Source organism: Nicotiana tabacum, chromosome 4 (assembly GCF_000715075.1).
Source record: "Nicotiana tabacum cultivar K326 chromosome 4, ASM71507v2, whole genome shotgun sequence".
NCBI classification, from domain to species: domain Eukaryota; kingdom Viridiplantae; phylum Streptophyta; class Magnoliopsida; order Solanales; family Solanaceae; genus Nicotiana; species Nicotiana tabacum.
The window spans coordinates 50,548,440-50,563,955 of record NC_134083.1 but is presented as its reverse complement, the minus strand read 5'-3'; the positions used below and the strand labels follow the sequence as shown (position 1 = coordinate 50,563,955).

Sequence of the window (15,516 nt, the reverse complement as noted above, 5' to 3'; positions counted from 1 at the left end):
AGCCATGCTTCTATATTCTGCTTCAGCTGAGCTTCTAGACATTGTACTCTGTTTCTTTGACTTCCAGGATATTAGTGAGTCCCCATGCTTAATGATGAACCCTCTCATTGATCTTCTAATACTTGGACATAAAGCCCAATCTGCATCATAAAATGCAGTTAGAGTATTCTTCTTACTGCTGCTCATCATAATCCCAAGACCTGGTTCCCTTTTCACATATCTCACTACCTTGATTGCTGCTTCCCAATGTGATTTCTTAGGGCTGTGCATGAACTGGCTAAGTGTTTGAACAGCAAAAGCAATATCCAACCTTGTCAAGGTCAAATACAAAAGCTTTCCCACTAGCTTCTGATATCTTTCCCTGTTAGTCAATGGTTCATCATCTTCTACTCCTGTATGATCATCAAACTCCTTTGTTGTAAATTTCTGATTATAATCCAAAGGGGTCCACCTTGGTTTTGCAGCACTCAAACCCAAGTCAGATATTAATTCTAAACTATACTTCCTCTGATTCATTAGTATCCCTTTGTATGATCTGCAGAATTCAATACCTAGAAAGTGTTTCAACTCTCCCAGGTCTTTGATTTTGAAAGACTGATGCAGTCTCTCTTTAGTTTCCTCCATTAACTTCAAATCATTGCCAGTTATGAGCATATCATCTACATATATAAGTATGATCACTATGCTGGTTCCTTGCCTTCTTGTGAACAAAGAATAGTCAAAATGGCTTTGCACAAACCCCTGAAGAACCAGTGAGTTTAACATTCCATTGTCTGTGTCACGACCCAAAATCTCACCACATGTGTCATGATGGCACCTAGTCTCTAAGACTAGCTAAGCCAATTTCAATTACCTTTTGAAGCCATTTTTGTTTTTTGAAACTAACAGCGGAAATAATTACAATACACAACCTCCCAAGACTGGTAGTACTGAGTCACAAACTCTAACTGAAAACATAAAATGATCACAAGGACCGAATATACTATACTGTTTGATTACAAGTTAACAGTACAATGAAATGAAAAGACTCCAAGGGACTGCGATAACCAAACAGCTCTACCTTGAATCCTTACGATCCCGCTTTAACTCTGCTCAAGTCCGTTATCTCCAATACCTGGCTCTGCACAAAAATATACAGAAGTGTAATATGAGTACACCACGGTCGGTACCCAGTAAGTATCAAGACCAACCTCAATGGAGTAGAGACGAGATACAGTCAAGACACTCACTAGTTTAATAACCTGTGCAATATAATATACAAAATAAGAAGAAACAAATAACATCAAGGAAACATAAAACAACCAATGATATGCACGGTAAGACAATAAGATCACAATTTAATATCGCTCAACAATTAATAAATACAATTACACCCAGTTAAAAATCAAGTTCTTCAATTAAATATCCTTTACATATATTTCTACCAATTAACTTTCTTTCAAATATAATTTTTCTCAAATAAATATCTTTCAAATACAATTCTTTCATATAATACTTTCTAAATAAAAATCTTTCCAAATAAATATTTTGAATATAATGCTTCAATTAAGAAGTCACCATGTGGCACCTCATTTCATAATCATAAAACTACGGGTCTCAGCCCATTTTCATATTTTTCATAAATAAGGATCTCAGCCCATTTTTCATATCTCCACGGCACTTCGTGCCCATAATTAAATCGTCATAATTTTTCTGCACCTCGTGTCCTCATTTTATATCTCAACTGTACGGATAACTCACGTGCCAATATCCTCAATGTATATAAGATCTACATTATCAATTTATTTTTCAATAAAATAAGGTTAAAATCTTTAAATCAAGTAAGAAATCAATAAATGAATGAATTTATTTTAGAATCATTTGGGTGGAGAAATAACATTTTAATTAAAATGAAACATCAGATAAACTACTGATTTGGATATAAAATTTATTAAATTAAAACATACTAGAATTTTTCTTTTATTTAAAACAACTCTATCGTCAAAAACAAGTACAACCCAAAAATACAAATCCTCAAAGTCTCGTACGAAAAAGTTGAGGTCAACACAACACATCAAGAAATACAAAACACTTAATATTAAGTGAAATAATACATCACGAAAAACACAAGAATTTACAAATTTCGGAAAAATAAAATAACCAAAGGCAAGTGCAGCCATAGAGAAATATCAACAAAAGGGCACTCCCGAGGTACCGCTTCGTAGTCCCAAATCATAAATAAATTTACAATATCTCATTTCTTTATATCACATCGGGAGCCTTCACATTTAATTTTAAAGAAATTATTTTTTCCGAAATAGCATCCCGTGTTTTTAGCCATCTTTATCACACCGCATGAATTCTAGTAGTTCCCCCACTAGCCACGCATTTCAAGCCACCCTTATCTCACCGCATGCGTTTCAACACCCTGACCTTATATCACCGCATGACTTCTAGTAGTTTTCCTACTAGCCACGCGTTTCAAGCCACCCTTATCTCACCGCATGCGTATCAATATTACAATATTTCACAAATCGCCAATATCACATCTCATAAACTGCACCTCAAGTGCTCAAATATTATAATATATCACAGATTGCACATCAAGTGCTCAAATCTTACAACATATCACAGATTGCACATCAAGTGCTCCAATCTTACAAAATATCACAACTTGCACATCAAGTGCTCAAATCTTACAACATATCATAAATTGCACATCAAGTGCCCAAATATTACAACTTGCCACAGAAATCAACAATACAATATTTTCCACAATAAGGAGCTCATGACTCGACACAATGTGTATAACACCCAAAAATAATCAATAGAGATAGAAATTACTCAACATAAAGCAAAGTCTTCATTAAATTCAAATTTTTAATAATTATATAAACACCTCTTCTTAAGCTCATTTAATTAATTATTTGCAGAGGGAAAATCCATAATGAAATTAAATTACAATAATTATCAAACCAACAAATTCATGGAATTACATAAATAATCAAGCAACAATCACATCAAATTGTCATATAACAGCAGATTCAACAACAACAAAGATTTAGGCATGGCAAACAGATGATTTAATACTTATCCACGATTACCCAATTTACTACACAATAATACCTAAGACTTTAATCCAATAAAGATTTGCACATATAAGCCCGAGTACGTACTCGTCACTTCGCATACACGACTTTTCACATTTCACAAATGGCATATAAGACTCGATGCCTAAGGGGTAATTTCCCCACTCGAGGTTAAGCAAAACACTTACCTCTTTGAAGTTATGCCGATATTCCAAATTCGCCTTCTTGCTTGAATTGACCTCCGGACAGCTCAAATCTATCCAAATTAATTGTGTAACTTCATTAAAATTCATCGAAAATAATTTCGGATAATAATACGTCGACTTAAAAATTTATTCCAAAAAGTCAACAAAAGTCAAAGCGGGACCCGCCCCTCGGAACCCGATATAATTTTTATGAAACCCGAATACCCATTCCGATACGAGTTCAACCATACCAATTTTATTGAATTCCAATAACAACTCGACCTCCAAATCTTAAATTTTCGTTTTTGGAAGATTTTGAAAAATCTTGATTTCTTCCATTTAAATCCGAACTAAATGATGAATATAATCATAGATTCATGAAATATAATCACTTTAGGATATAGAACACTTACCCCAACCAAGCTTGTGAAAAATACCTCTCGAATCGCCCAAATTCCAGCTCTAAAAATTCCAAAACGAAATGCCAAAAATGGCCATTTTTGGTCCTTATGATTCTACCCAGTTTCGCACATGCGGACTAATTTTCGCACTTGCATGCTCGCTTTTGCGAGCGAATACACGCTTCTGCGAGGTCACTGCCCAGCCACAAAGCTCGCACCTGTGGAGTCATTTCCGCTTCTGCGCTGATCGCAGGTGCACAGCATTTCCGCTTCTGCGTTGCCTCGTCGCTTCTGCTTAGCAAATATCGCACCTGCGATTGCACAGGCGTGGAAGGCTGTCCGTGTCTACGACCTTCCTCCAGCTCTGCCCAGCTTGCTTGTGTGACGAAATCCTCGCTTCTGCGAGGTCGCACATGCGCCCAAAATTCTGCAGGTGCGAATCCAGCAGCTGCTGCCATTTTCCAGCAGCTTCTTCCAAGTCCGAATTGCTCCGTTAACCTTCCGAAATTCACCCGAGGCCCCCAGGACCTCAACCAATTATAACAACATGTCCAAAAGTACAATACGAACTTAGTCGAGGCTTCAAACCATATCAAACAACGCCGAAATTAAAAATTATGCATCAAATCGAATTAGAAGTTTTCAAATCCTCCAACTTTCATATTTTGCGCTGAAACATATCAAATCAATCCGGAATGACTTTAAATTTTGCACACAAGTCATAATTGACGTAAGGGGGCTATTCCCATTTTCGGAATCGAAATCCGACCTCGTTATCAAAATTCACCCTTCGGTCGGACTTTTCCAAAATCTTATATTTTCCAACTTTCGCCAAAATGTGTCGAATTGTCCCACGGACTTCCAAATCCAAATCCGAATATATGCCTAATTCTGAAATCATCATACGAAGCTATTGCCATCATTGCAATTTTATTTCAGGGTCGTTTGCTCAAAAGTCAACTCTCCGGTCAACTCTTTTCATTTAAACTTCTAAATAAGAATTGTTCTTTTAATTAAATTCCGAAAATCAAACTCGACCACACCCACAGGTCATAATACATATTACGAAACTTCTCGAGACCTTAAGCCACTGAACGGGCGTAATTTCTTAAAACGACAAGTCGGGTCGTTACATTCTCCACCTCTTAAACAAACGTTCGTCCTCGAACGTGGTAAGAATTATTCTGCGATTACCAAATTGATGATTTTACTTTTACACATATACTCACGGTTGATTCCATGCTACCGCATTTGAGATAAGCGTGCCAACATCATCTCATTTGAGTTTATTTCTTTTATCCATATTTGTGAGCTTTAAGATCAATTTCTTACACTCCAAACATTTTAAAAGGTCTAATTTTTTTACAACAACGCACGATATTAGTCTCAACTGGCTATAGCAACTCATGCCTACGCACACATCAATTTTTTTTTATAGTGTTGAAGTACTTCAAAAATATTTCTAGGGTGTTACATTCTCTCCCGCTTAGGATCATTCGCCCTCAAACACATAACATAACTTATCTCTTCCTTTGCAAATCTCAATCATCCAAATTTTTCTAACTCACAAATTTTTCAGAAATTTCGGCAGAGTCTCCCCTGTAATTGGGTCTATCCACCTACCAGAGTAACACCAAAATAACTCCTAACAACACATGCACAACCCAACACAATACCACAAGGTATATATCAATAACGCCAATCTCAGCATTACAAGCACTGCATTATCATAATGATATCAGGACATGAAACACATCATATGTATGCTCATCACCACATCTCTGGCCTTAAAAGCTGTTCATAATTAATTCCAGCATCATCAATTAATCTCATATTAACCGCCACCTCATTTCATATTTTCACAACATTTACAACAGAATGTGAGGCATGAAGACCTCATGATTGCTTACTCGGATTAATGAGTCACATTTAACGCCACCTGGGCACTCATCTCATAGGTTAAAACTCAATGTTTACAGCACGAAAATGGCTGAATATGCACAGAAATATATACAAGAATTATCAAATAAGCCTAACAGGCATGACTCCCTATTAATACTATTGTACAATTAAATTTCACAAAGGAAAAATTTTAAACTCATAAATATTTCACCACAAGGACCTTGTCCTTACATAACTTCCATCATGGCTTGCAGCCCGATTTAAATATTTCACATCATGTAAAAATGCGAGGATCTCGTCCTCAACTCCGAATCACAAGTATGTTGCACATTGTGCCAATTAAAATTTTCAATTTTCTTTCTTTCTTCTTTTCAATATATTTCATAAATAATTTTCGCAACATATAATGAACCCTCTTACCGGTAGGGCATATAATTCATAAAAAAATTGGAATCAATTATTCCGAAACACATTAAACCCGCTGTAATGAATAATAAAAATTACTTTTGGGCTTATAGCCCTCAATGGTGTACCAAAAATAATATGACAGACACGGCTTTATATCTTTAAATCTCCCAACAGGGATAACCATAAAAGTGGGACACAAATTTACGAAGCTCACCCATAAGTGGAGCATAATAGGAGGACTCACCTTAATATTCAGAACCGAATAAAATTAAGGAAAATTATCCTTTATAATAAAAATCAGGATCGTACCTGTAACGACATCATCTGGTGTATTGGCCCCAGCCAAATCATAGTGATTATATCAATGGGTCGGGCCTCCACTTCTTAGGCGCCCACTACCCGCCTGTCCTCCACCTCTAGCTGATTGTGCACGTGGAGTATCAGCTAGAATAAAGCTTGTAGCTGGAGTGTTCTGATGAAATCCACCACTCCCAAGTCTGGGACAATCTCTCATTTTATGCCTAGTATCACCACACTCATAACGACCCCTCTAAGGTCGCGACTGCTCGTACTGAGTCTATGCCGGATAACTGGAATAACCACTGTAAGAATCTCGTGTTGGTGGTGCACTATAAAGTTGAGCACCCCGAGTAATCTGATGTACGGACTGAGCTGGCCGACTGCACGAGCCTCCGCTATAATGGGTTCTAGCTGAAGAGTAAAATCCACTGAATCCTCCAGATCTTCGAGACCTTTTAGCCTCCTTAGACTCCCTTTCCTCGCCTAAAACACCCTCAATCTTCCTTGCAATCTCCACTACTTTTTGAAATGGAGCATCAGTTTGCAACTCTCTAGACATGCATATTTTTATATCATAATCGAGCCCCTCAATGAATCTGCGGACCCATTCTCTGATTGTAGGAACTAAGATAGGTGCATGACGGGCTAACTCACTGAACCTAATAGCATATTCCGACACTGTCATAGTGCCCTGACGCAACCTTCAAACTCTGTGTGCCACGCATCTCGGAGAGTCTGGGGAATAAGCTCTTTCAAGAACATTTCCGAAAATTGAGTCCAAGTTGGTGGGGTTGCATCGGCTGGTCTACTTTCTTCATAGATTTGCCACCACCGATACGCTGCGCATGATAGTTGAAATGTAGTAAAGGCAACTCCGCTCGCCTCCACAATACCCATGGTGCGGAGAATACGGTGACAATTTTCTAGAAATTCTTGGGCATCCTCTGTAGCTGTGCCACTGAAAGTAGATGGACTATACCTCTTAAAACTTTCAAGTCTCTTTTGTTCTTCTTCTGATGCTTCTGGCCTAACCTCGGGCCGAACCGAAATAACAGGTTGTACTGGTAATACACCCAGAACCTGACCAACGTGAACCTGCTTCTATGGAGTTGTGGTAGGAGTCTGAGCTACCCCCCCAATCTGCGGAATGTTTGGTGTAACAGAGATCAATCCCGCCTAAGTTAATGTACCGAACATACTCAGGAACTGTGCTAAAGTCTCCTGAAGTTCGGGGGTAACAACAAGTGCTTTTGGTACCTGTCCCTCAACTGGAGCTACTGGTGGCTCCTCAACTGTTGTTCTGACAGGTAATTTAGTCACAGCACGTGCCCTTTCTCGGCCTCTACCTCGGCCCCGGCCTCTTGCAGCCCTAGCAGTATGTGGGGATGCCTGCTCAGCTAACCTGGTAGCACGTGTCCTCACCATCTGTGAGAGAATAGAGATACAAAGGCTCAAATTCTACAATCAACAAATCCGCAAGACAGGAATGAAAGAAGTGGAAATTTTCTAACAGTTCTGTAGCCTATCGAATATAAGTACAGATGTCTCTGTACCGATCCGCAAGACTCTACTAGACTCGTTCGTGACTCGTAGAACATATGAACCTAGTGCTTTGATACCAACTTGTCACGACCCAAAATCCCACCACAGGCGTCGTGATGGCACCTAGTCTCTAAGACTAGGTAAGCCGATTTCAATTACCTTTTGAAGATATTTTTTTTTTGTAACTAACAGCGGAAATAATTACAATACACAACCTCCCAAGACTGGTAGTACCGAGTCACGAACTCTAACTAAAAACATAGAATGATCACGAGGACCGAATATACAATACTGTTTGATTACAAGTTAACAGTACAATGAAATGAAAAGACTCCAAGGGACTGCGACAACCAAGCAGCTCTATCTTGAATCCTTACGATCCCGCTTTAACTCTGCTCAAGTCCGTTATCTCCAATACCTGGCTCTGCACAAAAATGTGCAGAAGTGTAATATGAGTACACCACGGTCGGTACCCAATAGTATCAAGACTAACCTCAATGGAGTAGAGACGAGGTACAGTCAATACACTCACTAGTTTAATAACCTGTGCAATATAATATACAAAATAAGAGGAAACAAATAACATCAAGGCAACATAAAACAACCAATGATATGCACGGTAAGACAATAAGATCACCATTTAATATCGCTCAATAATTAATAAATACAATTACACCCAGTTGAATCAAGTTCTTCAATTAAATATCTTTCACATATATTTCTACCAATTAACTTTCTTTCAAATATAATTTTTCTCAAATAAATATCTTTCAAATACAATTCTTTCATATAATACTTTCTAAATAAAAATCCTTCCAAATAAATATTTTGAATATAACGCTTCAATTAAGAAGTCACCATGTGACACCTCATTTCATAATCATAAAAATACGGGTCTCAACCCATTTTCATCCTTTTCATAAACACGGATCTCGAATATTTTTTATATCTCCACGGCACTTCGTGCCCATAATTAAATCATTATATTTTTTCGGCACCTCGTGCCCTCATTTCATATCTCAACTGCACGGACAACTCACGTGCCAATATCCTCAATGTATATAAGATTCACATGATCAATTTATTTTTCAAAAAAATAAGGTTAAAATCTTTAAACCAAGTAAGAAATCAATAAATGAATGAATTTATTTTAGAATCATTTGGGTGGAGAAATAACATGTCAATTAAAATGAAACATCAGATAAACTACTGATTTGGATATAAAACTTATTAAATTAAAACATACTAGAATTTTTCTTTTATTTAAAACAACTTAATCGTCAAAAATAAGTACAACCCAAAAATACAAATCCTCAAAGTCTCGTACGAAAAAGTCGAGGTCAACACAATACATCAAGAAATACAAAACACTTAATATTAAGTGAAATAATACATCACGAAAAATACAAGAATTTACAAATTTCGGAAAAATAAAATAACCAAAGGCAAGTGCAGCCATAGAGAAATATCAACAAAAGGGCACTCCCGAGGTACCGCTTCGTAGTCCCAAATCATAAATAAATTCACAATATCTCATTTCTTTCTATCACCGCGGGAGCCTTCACATTTAATTTTAAAGAAATTATTTTTTCCGAAATAGCATCCCATGTTTTTAGCCATCTTTATCACACCACATGAATTCTAGTAGTTTCCCCACTAGCCACGCGTTTCAAGCCACCCTTATCTCATCGCATGCGTTTCAACACCCTGACCTTATATCACCGCATGACTTCTAGTAGTTTCCCTACGAGCCACGTATTTCAAGCCACACTTATCTCACCGCATGCGTATCAATATTTCACAAATCGCACCTCAAGTGCCCAAATATCACAGCATAATACAACTTGCATCTCAAGTACCCAAATATTACAACATTTCATAAATTGCACATCAAGTGCTCAATTCTTACAACATATCACAGATTGCACATCAGGTGCTAAAATCTCACAATATATCACAAATTGCACATCAAGTGCTCAAATCTTACAACATATCATACAATTGCACATCAAGTGCTCAAATCTTACAACATATCACAAATTGCACATCAAGTGCCCAAATATTACAACACTCCACAGAAATCAACAATACAATATTTTCCACAATAAGGAGCTCATGGCTCGACCATAATGTGCACAACACCCAAAAATAATTAATAGAAATAGAAATTACTCAACATAAAGCAAAGTCTTCATTAAATTCAAATTTTTAATAATTATATAAACACCTCTTCTTAAGCTCATTTAATTAATTATTTGCAGAGGAAAAATCCATAATAAAATTAAATTACAATAATTATCAAACCAACAAATTCACGGAATTACATAAATAATCAAGCAACAATCGCATCAAATTGTCATATAATAACAGATTCAATAACAACAAAGATTTAGGCATGGCAAATAGATGATTTAATACTTATCCACAATTACCCAATTTACTACACAATAATACCTAAGACTTTAATCCAATAAAGATTTGCATATATAACCCCGAGTACGTACTCTTCACTTCGCGTACACGGCTTTTCACATTTCACAAATGGCATATAAGACTCGATGCCTAAGGGGTAATTCCCCCACTCGAGGTTAAGCAAAACACTTACCTTTTTGAAGTTATGCCGATATTCCGAAATCGCCTTCTTGCTTGAATTGACCTCCGTACAACTCAAATCTATCGAAATTAATTGTGTAACTTCATTAAAATTCATCGGAAACAATTCCGGATAATAATACGCCGACTTAAAAATTTATTCCAAAAAGTTAACAAAAGTCAACGCGGGACCCACCCCTCGGAACCCGACATAATTTTCATGAAACCTGAATACCCATTCCGATACGAGTTCAACTATACCAATTTTATTGAATTCCAATAACAACTCGACCTCCAAATCTTAAATTTTCGTTTTGGAAGATTTTGAAAAATCTTGATTTCTTCCATTTAAATCCGAATTAAATGATGAATATAATCATAGATTCATGAAATATAATCACTTTAGGATATAGAACACTTACCCCAACCAAGCTTGTGAAAAATTCCTCCAGAATCGCCCAAATCTGAGCTCCAAAAATTCCAAAACGAAATGCCAAAAATGACCATTTTTTATCCTTATGATTCTGCCCAGTTTCGCACATGTGGACTAATTTTCGTACCTGCATGCTCGCTTTTGCGAGCGAATACACACTTCTGCGAGGTCACTGCCAAGCCACAAAGCTCGCACCTGCGGAGTCATTTCCGCTTCTGCACTGATCGCAGGTGCGCATCATTTCTGCTTCTGCGCTGCCTCGTCGCTTCTGCTTAGCAAATATCGCACCTGCGATTGCGCAGGTGCGGAAGGCTGTCTGCGTCTGCGACCTTCCTCCAGCTCTGCCCAGCTCGCTTCTATGACGAAATCCTCGCTTTTGCGAGGTCGCACCTACGCCCAAATCCGCAGGTGCGAATCCAACAGATGCTGCCATTTTCCAGCAGCTTCTTCCAAGTCTGAATTGCTCTGTTAACCTTCCGATATTTACCCGAGGCCCCCGGGACCTCAACCAATTATAACAACATATCCAAAAGTACAATACGAACTTAGTCGAAGCTTCAAACCACATCAAACAATGCCGAAATTACAAGTCGCGCATCAAATCGAATTATAAGTTTTCAAATCCTCCAACTTCTATATTTTGCGCCGAAACGTATCAAATCAATCCGGAATGACTTCAAATTTTTCACACAAGTCATAATTGATGTAAGGGATCTATTCCCATTTCCTAAATCGAAATCCGGCCTCGTTATCAAAATTCACCCTTCGGTCGGACTTTTTCAAAATCTTGTATTTTCCAACTTTCACCAAAATGTGTCGAATTGTCCCACGGACTTCCAAATCCAAATCCGAACATACGTCTAAGTTTGAAATCATCATACGAAGCTATTGCCATCATCTAAATTCTATTTCGGGATCGTTTTCTCAAAAGTCAACTCTTCGGTCAACTCTTTCCATTTAAGCTTCTAAATAAGAATTGTTCTTTTAATTAAATTCTGAAAATCAAACTCGACCACACCCACGGGTCATAATACATATTATGAAGCTTCTCGAGATCTTAAGCCATTGAACGGGGCGTAATTTCTTAAAACGACAAGTCTGATCGTTATAGTCTGCTTGCCTTTTTGAGCCCATATAGGGATTTGCCAAGTCTGCAGACCTTGCCTTTAGTGTTCTCCCCTTGGCTTGAAAATCCCTCAGGTAACTACATATACACTTCATCATGTAAGTCACCCTGAAGGAAGTCATTGTATACATCCATCTGATGAATGTGCCAACCTTCAGATGCTGCAATAGAGATCACAGCTCTCACAGTCACTATCTTTACAACATGAGAAAATGTCTCATTGTAGTCAAGCCTCTCCTTTTTGTTGTACTCCTTTGCCACTAGTTGTGCCTTGAACCTTTCAACATCTCTATTGGATTTGTACTTCACTTTGTAAACCTATTTACATCCTATAGGAGTTTTTCTCTTTGGTAGTCACTAAATCCCAAGTCTGATTGTCTTCTAGAGCTTGGATTTCAGCTTTCATTGCCTCTATCCATCTCTTGTCTGAAGATGCCTCAAGGAATGTCTTTGGTTCTATTATTGCTGAAAATGCTTTCAAATAGTCCTGATAAACTGGCTTTAGTTTTTCATAACTCAAGTACTTGCAGATGGAGTATAGCTTTGGAGACTTATTTAGAGCTGCTGCAGTGACATAATCTGTCATCCATACTGGTGTCTTCTTATCTCTATTGGACTTCTTGATAGCTTGATCAGCTTGTGTAATCTCATGGACATCTGCAGCATATTCCTACTCCAAGTTTTCTGCACTTATTAGCTCAGGGTCTATAGCATCCAAGTGTCTTGCATCTCCTTCTTCCCAAGAATGCCAGTGGCCTGTATCTGCCTCCTCCAAAGGAATTCCCTCTAAAGAGTCTCCTTCTTGTGCAACTACAGGATTGGCTATATTTGTATTGATGTCTGATGCTGGTTGCATCTCCATTGGTACTCCAGGTGGCATGATCTGGTCTGAAACCTGCTCATTCATAAACAAATGACTAATTTGCTGCTTCTAATGCTTGAAAGGGAAGATTGCTTCATTGAAGGTGACATCCCTGTTAACAAAGAACCACGGTTTGGTTAGATCATACAATATATAGCCTTTTGTGACCTCTGAATATCCTATTAATGCTGTTGCAACTGCTCTACTTCTAAACTTGTCACTGGTGTGCATCTTCTTTGCATAAAAAGATATCCCATAGTTCTAATGTGCTCTATACTGGCTTTTCTACCATGAAAAACTTCAAATGGACTCTTCCATGTCAAGATTCTGGAGGACAGCATGTTCATCACATATGCTGTAGCTAACACACAATGCCCCCAGAACTTGAGTGGAATGCTTCCTTGGAACCTCATAGCCCTTGCGATTTCCAATATGTGTTTGTGCTTCCTCTCAGCTATCCCATTCTGCCGAGGAGTGTAGACACATGTTCTTTGATGAAGAATTCCATAATCCTAAAATAGTATACTACATTCTGCATTTACAAACTCCATTTCATTGTCAGTTCTAATGATTTTTACATTTCTGTTGAACTGTGTTTGAACAAGTTTAAGGAAATTTCTCAATACTATTGTCACATCACTTTTAAGTTTCAATAGATATACCCAAGTCATCCTTGAATGATCATCTACAAATGTCAGAAACATTTAATTTCCATCAAAGGTTTGCACAGCATATGGTCCCCATACATCAATGTGTAACAACTGAAAAATCTCTTCGACTTTATTAGTATTATCATTGAAAGGCAATCTAGTGTGTTTTGCTAGTGAGCAGACATTACAATTTCCTAACTTTCTTTTACACTCATCATACGTCAAAGTAAACAAATGTCTTATTGCTCCTACAGAAGCATGTCCTAATTTCTTATGCCATAGCTCAATGTCCTGGCTTTGATTCCTTCCAGCTAATCCCAACAATGCAATTCTCTTCCTTTCAGCAGAAGATTGAGGAGCAAGTAGAGTCCTCTTCTTTCTCTATCAATCCCCTTCACCTTCCCACTACAAAGGTCCTAGAAGATGCAAAAATCAGGGTAGAACCCAACACAACAACTTAGAGCTCTGGTGATCTTAGATATTGATAAGAGATTATATCTAAAATCAGGTATGTATAGAACATTATCAATTCTTTCTGTGTTCTTCACATTACATGACCCTAAGTGAGTTACATGCGAGACTCCTCCATTAGGTAGATGTACTCTTTTTGAGTTATTTTGACCAATTTTCAGCCTATTCTTCAATAGTTCTAGGTCTGAGATCATATGATTTATTGCTCTAGTGTCTATAATCCATTCATCACTATATTCATTTGCAAAAAAAGCTTTAATACTACCTGATATATTTGCTGAGCTACCTGCCATGTTTGTTGAGCTCTCAGGTATGTTTTTTTTGTTGAGGAGCTTCACTATCTGATTATATTGTACTGTAGTAAAATGTGGAGGCTATGGAGTGAATGTAGGTCCCTTAAATGCATCTGCTGCTCTCAATCCATCTGTAGGTTGATTCCTTCCTCCCCCTTCATCAGTAGATCTGGTGTCTCCCAAAACCACATTATGTGCAGAATTGCGTCCATACTTCTTTTTGAACTTGAAATCCTCTAGATAGCCAATCAACTTAAAGCAGCCATCTCTAGTATGGCCCTTCATCTTGTAGTAGTCACATTGGATATTGTAATTCCTTTTAACTTTCTGAGCATATGATCCCTTTGTGCTTATCATGGCTGCCATTTCAGCTTTGTCTCCACCCATTGTCATATTTGCTATGCTTCTCTGGCTCTCTCTTTCAACCAGCATAGAGTAAGCTTTGTTCACTGTTGGAAGTGGCTCTATCATCATGATCTATTCACGAGCCTGCTCATATGTCTCGTTTAGCCCCATGAGAAACGGCAACAACTTCTGCCTCCGCATGAATATTACATAATCTTTTGACTTTGGGCAATCACATCCAGGAACTGGTGCTAAACTGTCAAATTCAGCCCAGAGTTCGCGCAATTTGGAGTAGTAATTGGCAATAGAACTGGTTACTTGATTCACTGTGCCTATTGCTTTATGCAATTGAAATATTCTAGATCCATTCACTTTGTCGAATCTCTCCTTTAAATATCTGCAAACGGCACATGCATCTGAGGAATACATAATTTCACTCAGTAAATCCTTCGAAACACAATTCATTATCCACGATAGAATAATCGCATTGCATCTCTCCCACAAATTTGTCAAATTTAGACCATAACTTTCATTTTTATAGGTACCTTCAATAAATTTCATCTTATTGCGTCCTAAGATCGCAATACGTATTGCTCGACTCCATATGGAATAGTTTTCAGATCCTGTCAGTTGTAGAGAGATCAGTATCACTCCTGAATTATCTGTGGAGTGCAAAAATAGAGTATGATTATAGCTCAAATTCTCAGGCAAAGTGTTGTCTGTTGTTGCCGCCATTGTCAAACTCAGAAATCTTCAAGCTGTGCCCTAGAAATCGAAGAAGATTCAGAAGAAGCTGTCTCCTATATTGAAGCTGAAAGCTGACGAATTTAGCTAATTACGAACTTTTAAAACCATAATAATAGTCTTATCGCTCTGATACCATGTCGAATTTAGGAGGTGACAGCCATGGAAGCTTAACTTCTTAGAGGAAGAAATGA

General features: G+C 37.7%; 1 protein-coding gene across 1 annotated transcript; it reads right to left on the bottom strand.

Annotated features, from left to right (window-relative positions):
- Positions 1-14,710: 14,710 nt before the first annotated feature.
- On the bottom strand, positions 14,711-15,313 carry LOC142179910 (uncharacterized). The gene has a single exon (XM_075250802.1). It carries the CDS (start codon positions 15,311-15,313, stop codon positions 14,711-14,713), a length of 603 nt encoding a protein of 200 aa, XP_075106903.1.
- Between the last annotated feature and the right edge of the window lie 203 nt (positions 15,314-15,516).